This window comes from Doryrhamphus excisus, chromosome 1, assembly GCF_030265055.1.
Source record: "Doryrhamphus excisus isolate RoL2022-K1 chromosome 1, RoL_Dexc_1.0, whole genome shotgun sequence".
Taxonomy (NCBI): Eukaryota; Metazoa; Chordata; class Actinopteri; order Syngnathiformes; family Syngnathidae; genus Doryrhamphus; species Doryrhamphus excisus.
In genome coordinates, this window is record NC_080466.1 from 14,954,443 (window position 1) to 14,967,351 (window position 12,909).

A 12,909-nucleotide genomic window follows, 5' to 3' on the forward strand; every position below is an offset into this window, starting at 1 on the left:
GATGTATGGACAACTGAAGATTTAACATCACTTTTACCAGTTTGGTGTAAATTTGCACCTGAACACATCATTGTTGACCCCCCCCCCCCCCCCAAAAAAAAAACCCCAATGTAAATTCATTTTTTTCTGTCATGTAAATACTGTCTTATATATATATATGACTGCCGACAATGTGCCGCTTTATTCATCACACATCCACTTACATGTCATATAATGACAGTAATAATATTACCCAGTGATTTGTGAGGTTTGATTTTTTCTAGTAGGCATTTATGACTGCATTTTTATTGCATGGCAGGCAGAGGAACAAATAAAATGTACGAGTCAGGAAAGAAAATACAGTACAGGAAGTCATGAATTGCAATGAAGAGTCATCCTTCCGGATGTGAGCTCAGCTAGGAACATTCATCTAGGAAGTTGGTGGCTTCATAACACTCACTGCTGGCTGTCCTGAAAATATGCCTGTTGGTTCAATAAAAATAAAACATGTTTAAATCCATTGGTACATGACACAGACTGTAGTACACTACAAGGACTAAAGACCTTTTGGACAATTGTATTGCTGTCTGGGTACTTTAGTCCATGTGGTGTACATAGAAATGGACCTGAGTCCAAGGAAGCAGACTTACATCCAGTACTGGGTTGCCACAAAGCATTCAACGTCATCTCTGATGTCATTATCCGTGAAAGCTGCACCAGGAGAAGGTCATCAGGGTCAAATATGGCAGGTGAAACAGAGACACGGCTTTAGCGAGACTTACCACTGCACGGCGTCATGCAGATGTTGTTTGGCGAAGAATCACTCGAGGCACAGAAAAAGGAGTCAGACAGCTGGAAGAGTCCATAATAAGACGGCTTCTCGTCCCGGTTCCTGTCTCTGGACTGGCGCTTTTGACGGGTCCCTTTTTTATTCCCCCACATTTCATCCACGTGCTTCTCCAGCGCTGCCAGCTCCATCTGCCGTAACATGTCGGTCAGGTTGGCGTTGGGAAACTGATTGGGTGCAAATCCAGGGAATCCAGCGGTAGTAGTCGTTTTAGGGAGTCTTGTCGAAATGGTTGACAGGGCAGGGGGTCTTATGAGAGTAGTTGTTTTTTCGGGGGGTCTTGTAACTTTGGTTGACGGTTCTGGAGTTCCTATTGGAATGGTTTTTGATGCAGCGGGTATTGCAGCATTGGTTGCCAGTTCAGAGGGCCTTATGGTTATTGATGCAGGTCTTCGAGTGTTGATTGTTGGTGGTGCAGTGGTGGTTGTCAGTGGCTCAGTGGGTCTTGCCGTGGTGGTTGTCAGTGGCTCAGTGGGTCTTGCAGTGGTGGTTGTCAGTGGTTCAGTGGGTCTTGCAGTGGTAGTTGTCAGTTGTTCAGTGGGTCTTGTATTGGTGGTTGTCGGTGGCTCAGTGGGTCTTGCAGTGGTGGTTGTCGGTGGTTCAGTGGGTCTTGCAGTGGTGGTTGTCGGTGGTTCAGTGGGTCTTGTAGTGGTGGTTGTCGGTGGTTCAGTGGGTCTTGCAGTGGTGGTTGTCGGTGGTTCAGGTGGTCTTATGGTGGTGGTTGTTGGTGGTTCAGGGGGTCTTATGGTGGTGGTTGTTGGTGGTTCAGTGGGTCTTGTAGTGGTGGTTGTCGGTGGTTCAGTGGGTCTTGCAGTGGTGGTTGTCGGTGGTTCAGTGGGTCTTGCAGTGGTGGTTGTCGGTGGTTCAGTGGGTCTTGCAGTGGTGGTTGTCGGTGGTTCAGTGGGTATTGCAGTGGTGGTTGTCGGTGGTTCAGTGGGTCTTGCAGTGGTGGTTGTCGGTGGTTCAGTGGGTCTTGCAGTGGTGGTTGTCGGTGGTTCAGTGGGTCTTGTAGTGGTGGTTGTCGGTGGTTCAGTGGATCTTGCAGTGGTGGTTGTCAATGGTTCAGGTGGTCTTATCGTGGTGGTTGTTGGAGGTTCAGGGGGTCTTATGGTGGTGGTTGTTGGTGGTTCAGGGGGTCTTGTACTGTTGGTTGTTGGTGGTTCAGGTGGTCTTATGGTGGTGGTTGTCGGTGGTTCAGGGGGTCTTGTATTGTTGGTTGTTGGTGGTTCAGGGGGTCTTGTACTGTTGGTTGTTGGTGGTTCAGGGGGTCTTATGGTGGTGGTTGTAAGTGGTTCTGGGGGTCTTGCAGTGGTGGTTGTCGGTGGTTCAGTGGGTCTTGCAGTGGTGGTTGTCGGTGGTTCTGTGGGTCTTATGGTGGTGGTTGTTGGTGGTTCAGTGGGTCTTATGGTGGTGGTTGTTGGTGGTTCAGGGGGTATTGTACTGTTGGTTGTTGGTGGTTCAGTGGGTCTTATACTGTTGGTTGTTGGTGGTTCAGGGGGTCTTGTACTGTTGGTTGTTGGTGGTTCAGGGGGTCTTGTACTGTTGGTTGTTGGTGGTTCAGGGGGTCTTGTACTGTTGGTTGTTGGTGGTTCAGGGGGTCTTATGGTGGTGGTTGTCGGTGGTTCAGGGGGGCTTGTACTGTTGGTTGTTGGTGGTTCAGGGGGTCTTGTACTGTTGGTTGTCGGTGGTTCAGGGGGTCTTGTACTGTTGGTTGTTGGTGGTTCAGGGGGTCTTATGGTGGTGGTTGTTGGTGGTTCAGTGGGTCTTGTACTGTTGGTTGTCGGTGGTTCAGGGGGTCTTATGGTGGTTGTTGTCGGTGGTTCAGGGGGTCTTATGGTGGTGGTTGTCGGTGGTTCAGGGGGTCTTGTACTGTTGGTTGTTGGTGGTTCAGAGGGTCTTGTACTGTTGGTTGTTGGTGGTTCAGGGGGTCTTATGGTGGTGGTTGTCGGTGGTTCAGGGGGTATTGTACTGTTGGTTGTTGGTGGTTCAGGGGGTCTTATACTGTTGGTTGTTGGTGGTTCAGGGGGGCTTGTACTGTTGGTTGTCGGTGGTTCAGGGGGTCTTGTACTGTTGGTTGTTGGTGGTTCAGGGGGTCTTGTACTGTTGGTTGTCGGTGGTTCAGGGGGTCTTGTACTGTTGGTTGTTGGCGGTTCAGGTGGTCTTATGGTGGTGGTTGTGGGTGGTTCAGGGGGTCTTGTGGTAGTGGTTGTCAGTGGTTCAGGGGGAGTTGTACTGTTGGTTGTTGGTGGTTCAGGTGGTCTTATGGTGGTGGTTGTCGGTGGTTCAGAGGGTCTTGTACTGTTGGTTGCTGGTGGTTCAGGGGGTCTTATGGTGGTTGTTGGTTGAGTGATTACTGGCATGGTAGGGACAGTCCTGACCAGGCTAGTGTTAAGCAGGGACGCCCTCTCCACTTCACACAATACTGCAAAGTCAGGCCAAAGGGTTGAAGAGTTTTAACATGTTACAAATGTGTTCTTTTGGTGTGCTATGATGGTGTTGAGTTGATGTTCGTGAAGAGTCATCTTCTCACCGACTGACAGGATATTTTTTTTGAACATTTGAAGCCCTTCGGGTAGCACGATAGACTTCTCAAGTATTGTTTTGAGCTCACATCTGGAGACGACACGGCCCTGGGAAGGGCTCTGCACCAGAACCAGGAGGACAAGCAGAAGCATTGTCTTTGACTTCATCTCAGCAGCTTCTGTGAGAACAAAATCAACGTCTTAAGAATTACTTACAGTAGAAGCAACAAAACCAGGACGAAAGTAGAAAACCAACCAGAAACAGCAGAGTGCTCTTGTTACATCGAGTTGATTTGAGGTGTGGTGCTTGGTCTTGCTCCTGGTCCCGTTTCCTGTTAAGGCGCTGCAACGACAGCATTGACAAAGCCTAATGTATCAGTGTTAGTTTTTTAATAATAATTTAGAAGCTTCTGGCTGGCCCAATTATAATGTTTAATGTGTGGGTTAGTTTGTTTTTATTTTTTTTTTTGCAACTATACCTTTATCTTTTACCTCTTCTTTCAAAATTGTGCACCTGATGGCTTTGACTCTCTTTTTTTCTCCATGTTTTGCTGACAAAAATAACAACATTTCTAATCATCATCTCCCATCGTCACTTGACTAGCAGTCAAGGTTAAACCAACTCTCATTGACTCATAGTTTAGTAAAATAACATGTTTTGAGCCTCTTGGGCTGTAATATAATATAATATAATGTAATGTAATATGATATGATATGATATGATATGATATGATATGATATGATATGATATGATATGATATGATATGATATGATATGATATAATATAATATAATAATGTGTTTTATTTTTGATCAATTACTGCCAAGTCAAAAAATATAATTTATTTATATGGCCCTTAAATTACTATTGTAATTTACTAAAAAACAAAAAAACGCCGAAGCACAGCGGTGATTGGTTTGGTTTGGTCACGTGGTGGTCATTTGATGACGTCTGGGCAGCAAATTAACATGACGATGAACGTCAGATAAAGTTAAATAACAAGTACGTAACAGGAAAATAATGGACTTATCTTGCATCTTTGTTGAGATACTTTTCCTAGCTGTCACTGGCTGCTTAACTGATTCTGTACTCTTGCTGCTGTGCAATGCAAATTTCCCCACTGAGGGACGAATAAAGGCATATTTTATCTTATCTGTATTAGCTAGCTAGCTAGCTAGCCTCGCTATTGTCCCACCCGGGAGCCACAAGTGGATATCACGTCAATGGGGTACGTATTAACTCTTTAAAGTGTCGCTGAATATTTGTAACCGTTATACTAATTATGTGTGGTTGTTTAATGAACATAAATACATAATGTGTTCAGCTTTATGGGGGTAGTTTTCATTCTAACTCCAGATATTGTGCCTTTATATAATGACACATGAATACAAAATGGAGGTGAGTGGACATGTTTGGTAAACAAAGTCATGTACAATTGTCATGAACGTTGGAGACAATCCCATTTATTCTGTTTTAAGTTAATCAGAACAGATTTCCATCCAACAAAGATTTTTATTTGTGTTATTTTATTCTGTTGATTTTGTTATCTTGAGCTAAAAAAATAATAACTGAATAGTTTATTTCCCATGTATTTGTATTAGTCCAAAACATGCATCAAGTTAATTCAGTTTTGTGTCAAAGAGTAGAATCGTTTCACACAAATAAAAGACAGTCCGACCAAACATTGGCAAAATATTATTAATGACATATTTTCCAGGGGCCCTTGGAATTGTCGGATGTACAAGAAATGAAAATGATTATGCAAAAGACAATGCAGCCGAAGTCAAGGTAACGTATTCAAAAGGTTTCAGCAAAGGGAAAATTTTGCATTTCATCAAGAAATAATAGTTTAAGAAACGGAAGTGTAGAAAATACTAATTTCTGTAGTGTAGTTCAGGATGTGAAGCAAAACAATCAAACAATTCACTTTTTTTTTTCAACATTACCAACCGCTACAAGTAAAAACAAATAACTGTTGTTAGCGATATAAAAATAAGTTATTTTATCCCTAATCAGAATAATAAAGATGAAAGTCGCATCTCCGTGTCTAGCGTGAAACGCCATGGAGGAGCAAGAGCGAATCAGGACGGGAGCTTAATGTCAGCTGATCGACCCAAACTACCTTGACAATCTACCGGTAGCTCGCCATCAACGTAATGGACGCCATTGATGTAGACATTAATCTTACATTAGAATATAAAGAAGCCAGTTCTATAAAAGTAGCATTCTTACAGTAGTTTCAAATATGTAAAAGAGCACATGGGAAACATTCAGATGCAATGATAAAAAAGCCACACACAATAATAATAATAATAATTTAATAACTACATCAAATAAAAAAATATAATATACAGGTAGAAATCCCACAGTTTTTGCATGTTTAAAGGGGAATATTATTTTCATTCTCTTAGTATTGAGTTGCGGGCTCCTATAGAGCAGCTACACACAATAACCCGCACATAAAGCATTCTAGATCTTCCAGATTTCTTGCTTCTGAGTCAAATGGTCTGTTTTAACTTATTCCACCCACGGCCCCCCTCCTGGCACACCCACTACGCTTCCGAATATGCATTTCCGCGTTTACTGTGAAGTCCAGATTGCATTAATGTCACAAAACTCGGTGTTGGAAAAAACTGGCCGTTCAGAGCCATCCCAAACTTGTTTCAGGGATCACTTCCAAATGGGCAAACGTCATTATCCGGATTGTTGGCATTGTTTACATCGAGAATAGAGGATTGTAAAAACATTCCACTTTGTTGAACGGTTCAACGCTATAAACGAGGGAGAAGTGTATAATCTCTCATCTCGGCAGTCAAATTATCATAATATTGAATTCATTTGATTTTCTGCTGGAAACAAAAAACAAAAATGTCGGCTTTTCCTCTGTGGATGAAGGTCAGTGACAAGCACCTTCCATCTCATCTCCATCACAGTAGACCCGCATTTTAGTGGCCATTACGGCAATCTCGGAGACTACGTACCACCAAGACGACGAAGCTTTGATAGAAAGCAGAGTGGGAATCTGCGTACAAATTTAAATCTAATAGATAACATTTGGGGGTGGAAGGCAAGGGACTTTTACAAAAATGGACATTAGTTCCAGATAGTGGATTTCCTTCACCACCATTCCCATTAAGCATTCCCCAAATCGTTGTTTAACAAGAATAACAACAACAATGTCAATGTCAACAAAAAATGTCTTAGTCCCATTTCTTCTTTTTGCATTTTAAAGCTCTACTGAGAACCTAGGTCAAATCCAACAGTGTGAAATGTAAATCCTTATTTATTTTATCTATACTGTATAAATACAGTACATACAGCTTGAATTGAACTTAAATGAGCAGGAAACAGAAGAAACAAGACATAAATGTCATGTGATGTTTCTTCAATAATGTTTTTGGCTTTTTAACCGTTCACCATCAAGACCCGCTTCATCATATTTTGCGTACGTTTATGATTGTTCCTGATAAACAGGTGTTATATACAGTATAACGAATATGATATAACGAGAAATATGAAAGAAATACAAAGAAAGCTCACCCCCGTGTAAGTCTCCAGCATGTCTTGCTCGTCGCTGAGCAGACGAGTTGCGGTGACTTGACTGCGTGGGCATGTTTAGTGGATCACAGCTGTGGACAAACCTGTTTGTATTTTTAACTTTCCCACATCCTTATTCGTCATTTCTCCACTTTGCCGGGTCAAAGTGTCGCATCGCAGGAAGACATGGAATGCTCAATTAGCCGCTGATCAGGGGAGGAGGCAGCGCTAAGCACAAATTGACTGAAGTCAACTTATTGTCATTTTGATACCACGGTAATACCCACATCCTGTCACCCGACTCATTAATACTTTAACAACCAATCACACCCCTTCATGCAAGAAGGTAGAAGTAATATAGGTCTGTATGTCGCAAGATGGAAAACTTTGCATTCTCCAGCCAGGTTGTCGCTAATTTAAACAAGTTCCTTCTTGTTTATTAACATTTTTTACATTTCCAATCAAGGGTGTGACGGTGCATTTACTCGTCATCAAATATTTCAGTATAATACATTCTTTGGAGTCATGGCCAGTTCTCGTGCCAAGGACAAGTCAGAGCTTGAAAACCCTGTTTTGTCAGTCAAAATCTTTTGTTCGGGATCACTTGACCTTCCTGGTGAAACGTGGATCAGATGAAAGCAATGTGCCGCCATTTTTCAGTACAAACACTCTGGAACCTTTGCTGCTCCACTGAACTGAATTTTCATTCAGGGTGTCCAAGGTGTGGTCCGGGGGTAATTGTCAGCCTGCAGCTTGTTTATATTGTGCCATGGCTTATTATGAAAAAACAATTAGTAAACAAAAGGTGCTGTCTGGCTTGGTTCGGTACTGCGTGGTGAGGTGCCGACTGGAGGAAGTGGTGGGGTCACCGTTGATGCACTACACACCTGATGGGGATGTCAGACAACTTCAGGTAAAAAAAAAATCATGATTGAATTCAAGAAATACAGTAGCTGGTGGCAAAACAGGACGATGGTGGTGGTTGGTCTTGTTGCCACATCGTGTCTATAAAAAACGTGTTTCATGTTTTCTACCATGGATTAACATTTTTTCATAAGGGAAAATTTGATTTGGTTAACGTCTGTTTTCAGTTCAGTTTGGACCTTTTGGGCAAACCAGTCCATCGTCAGTCATCCCTCGTTTATCGCAGTTAATCGCAGTTAATCGCAGTTAGAATTCAGTCTTAATAAATGGAACATTTTCAGAGTTAGAGCATAGAAACCCAGTTTATGACTTTCTAAATAAAATCTTTATTTCTAATTAGAGCCCTGTAAATGTAAAATAGCAGCCCTATAGTCAACTTTAAGCTTCTATTATTGTTTCTTTACACCACATTGCTCAAAAGTAATGTGCAGGCTACAGGATCACTACAGGGGCTTTAAACATTACAAAGCTAGCAAGCTAACTAGTTAGATCCCAATGTATTTCTGTATTCAAACTAAAGAAAGGGCTTAAAATGGAGTGGGGAAGAAAGACAATAAGAAACCAATAACTTACCACTTCCACATGGAATGGGAGGTCAAATTCTTTTCACTGGCTGACTCCATGTAGCGACTGATATTTAATGTTATTCATTCATTTTATACCGCTTATCCTCACAAGGGTCGCTGGAGCCTATCCCAGCTGTCTTGGGGCGGGGTACACCCTGGACTGGTGGCCAGCCAACCACAGGGCACATATAGACAAACAACCATTCACACTCACTATTTGGAGTCGCCAATTAACCTAGCATGTTTTTGGGATGGGGGGGACCGGAGTACCCAGAGAAAACCCACGCATGAACGGGGAGAACATGCAAACGCCGAGGGTGGGATAGAACCTGGGTCTCCTCGCTGTGAGGTCTGTGCGCTAACCACATGACCGCCGTGCAGCCCGTTATCTAATGTCATGTCTCAATAAGGGAGTATTACTGACGCCTAGTAGCCAGAATACTACATACACCTTAGTTTTTCGATATTTGTTGTCTAATAATACATCATATTCTCCAGCATACGCCAAAGACCCTAGTGAGGATAAGCGGCATAGAAAATGGATGGATGGATAATACGCTGATTATTGAAATGCATTGGCTTTAGCGTCTTTAGAGCACAAAAGCTTTATCGATACAGTAGAACCTCGGTTAGCCTGATTTCCTGTTCATGTTGAACATTTATGGAAAATTTTAGCGTACAATTAGAAATTAGCGTACAATATGTCCTGTTGTTAAGACGCCGTGTGTTCTTAGTGCATTTTTTTCACAAATCATGATCGCATCCTGTTAACTGAACCAAAAATGAGCCGAACCCTGACCGGAAAGCCACGGCATTTTGGGAAAAGAAGACAAGTTGAAGCGCGCCTTTCGAGTGTGTTTATTGGTGAATAGGACATAGCCGGTGTGGCCAACGAAGTCCAGTCAGCTCAACCAAGTGGCTGCTGAGTCTCTGCCGTGGGCTAGTTGCATTGCTCAAAGAAGTTGGTGACTTGGAAGCACTCGTACTCGGCTGTCCTCAGCACGTACCTGAAGGGGATGGAAAGGAAGTGTTACAGAACCGAACCAAAACGAACCAAACAGTCTTATATGTTCATCATAAATCATCTCTGGTGGAGGCGTTTTTTCCCTTCTGTGTTGATGTGAAGACACCGACTGTATGCTAAGTTGCAACATTACAACATTAGAGAATTTTGGAGTGAAGGGGATGACGACAGTCAGTACATTCTGGTGCGGAATGAAGTCGGTTTTGTTTGCGTGTTCATGAGTCTGGAAATACACGTTCAGCATGTCATGTGTTTACATCTCATGTTACACAACATATCCTATAGGGCGACAAGTCAGTCTGCATTATTAAATAGGATGACATTTTACCGCTCGTTGTCCATATGTGCCCTGTGATTGGCCGATCGCCCAAAGTCAACTGGGATAGGCTCCAGGATGGATGGATTTTAGTCTTCCATTATAATCATAGTGTGTATTTATTCTCTAATAGCAGGGTCCGTTTTTTTTAACTGATTTGTTTGATTTTTACTGTATTTTATTGAACAAAAGATAAATGCAGTGGTTAGCATGCAGGCCTCACAGCTAGGAGACCCAGGTTCAATTCCACTCTCTGCCATCTCTGTGTGGAGTTTGCATGTTCTCCCCGTGCATGCGTGGGTTTTCTTTGGGTACCCACCCATTACAAATTAATTAATCCAGGTTAATTGGCGACTCCAAATTGTCCGTAAGTATGAATGTGGGTGGGAATGGTTGAGGAATAATAATAATAATTATTAAAATTAATCATAATAATGAGGAAAAATAATGTAATTTTAGTAGCTTGAGTTGAAATATACAAAAATATATATATATATTTTAAAAAGTTAAAACATGTTTTTTTAAATAGGCAAAAAATAGGAAAAAACTTGTAATATTATGAGGAAAAATAATTTTAGTAGCCTGAGTTAAAATATGAAAGACAATACACATTTTTTTAAAAAGTGGTAATATTATGAGAAACAAACAAAACAAGGCCGCACAGTGGACCAGTGGTTATTATGTTGGCCACAACGTTTGTGTGTTTCCCTTCACTTGATCTCTGTGAGCTCTTATCAAATACACTACTGCCATCTTGTGGCCGTTTTTATGTTTTAAAATTGCTCTCTCTACTGATACTCTGTATATACACTCTGTAAATACTGCACTAATTATGAGATGTAAAAGATGTAGAAGTACTTTGTTGGGATGGGGTGTTCAGGGTTGTGGGTTATGCATGATGCAGGTACGCGCCAAGGCAGTATTTGTAGTATTGATACTCACAGCCAGTAAAGACTCTTCATGAAGCACTCCAGGTCGTCTGTGATGTCATCATCAATGAAATCTGAGAGGGTGGGGCGAAAGTCTGGTTAGGAGGGTTCAAATGAAGGTGGTCCCACAGGAGGTCCCACACTCACCGCTGCAGGTGCTGTTGCACACGTTTTGGCTCCAGCGGGCCAACGAGTGGCAGAAGTAGCTGTCGGAGAGCTGGAAGAGGCCGTGATAGCCCAGCGACCACTTGATGTTGACGTCGACGTTGTCTTCGCTCAGCTTGTCGTCCGCGTTTCTCAGCTCCTCTTCGTCAAACTCGTTCTCCATCTCGTTCAGACGCTCCATCAGCAGCCATTTGTCCATAAATTTGTCCTCGTCGTCCACTCCAAAAGCGTCTTCATCCTCATCCCAGGCTATGTCTTCGTCCTGTTGGATGCTCGCGTCGTTGGGGTCAGACATATCAAAGGTCACATTCAGTAAGCCGGGGTCTGTGGGGTCAGGGGTCATCGGGTTAGTGAGGTCGTCCAGTGGCGTTGTGGTGCGTTCGCCGATGATTCTCACTGCGCTAGTGTTCAGACGGGACATCTTCTCCAAGTGGCACACAACTGCAACAACATGGTACATTTAGCTACACAATACTGCACTACTTCTATACCGATATCAGCCCATACCGATATGTGTAACATGGCATGTATCCCGTGGCGGAATGAACATATATGTTGGATACTAATGATAATAATAATAATGACAATATTATAATTACCATTATTATATTGTCATCATTATTATTATCATTATTATAATAATAACTAACAACAGCATAATAACATCATTATTATTATTATCATGATATCATTATTATATAATAACAATAACAACAGCATAATAATAATAATATCATTATTATTATCATGATCATCATTATCATTATTATTTTCATTATGATTATTATTATCATCATGATTATCATTGTTATTATCATTATTATCATCATTATTATTATTACTAACATTATTATTATTATTATTATTATTATCATCATCATGATTATCATTATTATTCTCATTGTTATTATCATTATTATGATCATTATTTTTTTTTTTATTACTATTATCATTATCATTATTATCATTATTAACATTATTATCATTATTATTATCATTATCATCATTATTATTATCATTATCATCATTATCATTATTATCATTCTTATTATTATGATGACCAGAAAGCTACGTTCCAATCATAAACTGTATAAGGTTCCTAAAATATTGTGACAGGTCAATAACACTCAATAGGTTACTACTTAGGCCTATAAATATATATTTTTTAAATTGTGCAATAAATATTTTACAATAAAAATTATTTTAAAAATAATATTTGCTAAAATGAATCATTTTTAATGACCTCGCATGGCCCCACCTGCCGTACCACCACGACCCACCAGGGGGCCGCGGGCCACACTTTGGGAATCACTGCCCTACACAATATATGACTGTACTTTATTACTTTATTTTACTGTACTTGATTATTGTACTACGCTACACGACACTACAGTGTGGCTGAGTACAAGTACTCATGTACTGTGTAAGTGGGTAGTAGTTTGTGGTGCTACTCACGCAACGTCAAGACTTTTTCGGTGAGGTTTCTCGTCCCTTCTGAGAGAACGATCTTCTCCCTGAGTTTGTCCCGCAGTTCGCATCTGGTGAAGAGTCGGCTGCTGGATTCCTGCGGAAGCAGGATCGCCAGAACCAACAGCAGCAGCAGCGGTGGCGACGGTGATGGTGATGGTGATGATGGCAGCTTCATGTCTGTTGCTTCTGTGAGAAGATGAAACATAAACGTGTGTTGGTCCATCACAGTGCAAGCATGATTGGGTGTGAATGAAAGAGGAAGAACGTGAATAAAATGTGTATTGAATTGAGAGGTGAACTGAAAGAAGATGCTCACCAGTCAGAGGAGCGTTGGATTGCGTTCAGGTTCTTTCTGTCTGTGGAAATTTATTTCCACTTCTCCTGGAGCTGCCGACCAACCAGTTCTTGGCTTTTAACGAGCAGCATTCTTTGGCGTTTCCTCCTTTGCTTCGAGGAACAGGTCGGATCTAAAAATACATTTACGTCTCGTCACCACACAGGGTCAGAGGTCAATATAAGGCTGTGCCAGGTTCAATCAGAGTGAGACCTCCTCACGCTGACGGGCGTGATCAGCTCTGCAGCAGGAGACCCTGTGGCTGCCATGTTGTGTCCTCTTATGGGGCTTAGTGA

General features: G+C 41.8%; 2 protein-coding genes across 4 annotated transcripts; both read right to left on the reverse strand.

Annotated features, from left to right (window-relative positions):
- Positions 1-109: 109 nt before the first annotated feature.
- Positions 110-6,945, reverse strand: LOC131134737 (mucin-2-like). 2 transcript variants are annotated; one of them, XM_058080310.1, is made up of 6 exons: positions 6,889-6,945; positions 3,605-3,691; positions 3,357-3,527; positions 762-3,248; positions 630-690; positions 110-462 (listed from the first exon to the last, which is right to left on the reverse strand). In XM_058080310.1, the coding sequence occupies exons 3-6, from the start codon at positions 3,514-3,516 to the stop codon at positions 396-398; spliced, it is 2,775 nt and encodes a 924-aa protein (XP_057936293.1). In that variant the 5' UTR covers positions 3,517-3,527; positions 3,605-3,691; positions 6,889-6,945; the 3' UTR covers positions 110-395. The 2 variants fall into 2 exon arrangements, with proteins under 2 accessions (XP_057936293.1, XP_057936302.1); XM_058080319.1 differs by lacking the exon at positions 6,889-6,945 and having other exon boundaries at positions 3,605-3,965.
- Positions 6,946-9,221: 2,276 nt separating this feature from the next.
- On the reverse strand, positions 9,222-12,909 carry LOC131133902 (uncharacterized). Of its 2 annotated transcripts, XM_058078972.1 has the most exons (6): positions 12,827-12,889; positions 12,596-12,746; positions 12,265-12,465; positions 10,792-11,250; positions 10,658-10,718; positions 9,222-9,382 (listed from the first exon to the last, which is right to left on the reverse strand). In XM_058078972.1, exons 3-6 carry the CDS (start codon positions 12,452-12,454, stop codon positions 9,316-9,318), a joined length of 777 nt encoding a protein of 258 aa, XP_057934955.1. In that variant the 5' UTR covers positions 12,455-12,465; positions 12,596-12,746; positions 12,827-12,889; the 3' UTR covers positions 9,222-9,315. The 2 variants fall into 2 exon arrangements, with proteins under 2 accessions (XP_057934955.1, XP_057934954.1); XM_058078971.1 differs by having other exon boundaries at positions 12,596-12,909.

Bases quoted from the DNA above. Each gene is read 5' to 3' on its own strand.
- LOC131134737 (XM_058080310.1), bottom strand. From the start codon at position 3,516: ATGAAGTCAAAGACAATGCTTCTGCTTGTCCTCCTGGTTCTGGTGCAG. The intron at 3,249-3,356 runs GTGAGAAGATGA...CTGACTTTGCAG, and splicing joins AAAAAATATCCTGTCAGTCG to TATTGTGTGAAGTGGAGAGG. The intron at 463-629 runs GTAAGTCTGCTT...TTGAACCAACAG, and splicing joins GTGGCAACCCAGTACTGGAT to GCATATTTTCAGGACAGCCA.
- LOC131133902 (XM_058078971.1), bottom strand. From the start codon at position 12,454: ATGAAGCTGCCATCATCACCATCACCATCACCGTCGCCACCGCTGCTG. The intron at 11,251-12,264 runs GTGAGTAGCACC...ATGTTGTTGCAG, and splicing joins CGAAAAAGTCTTGACGTTGC to TTGTGTGCCACTTGGAGAAG. The intron at 10,719-10,791 runs GTGAGTGTGGGA...CCACCCTCTCAG, and splicing joins GTGCAACAGCACCTGCAGCG to ATTTCATTGATGATGACATC.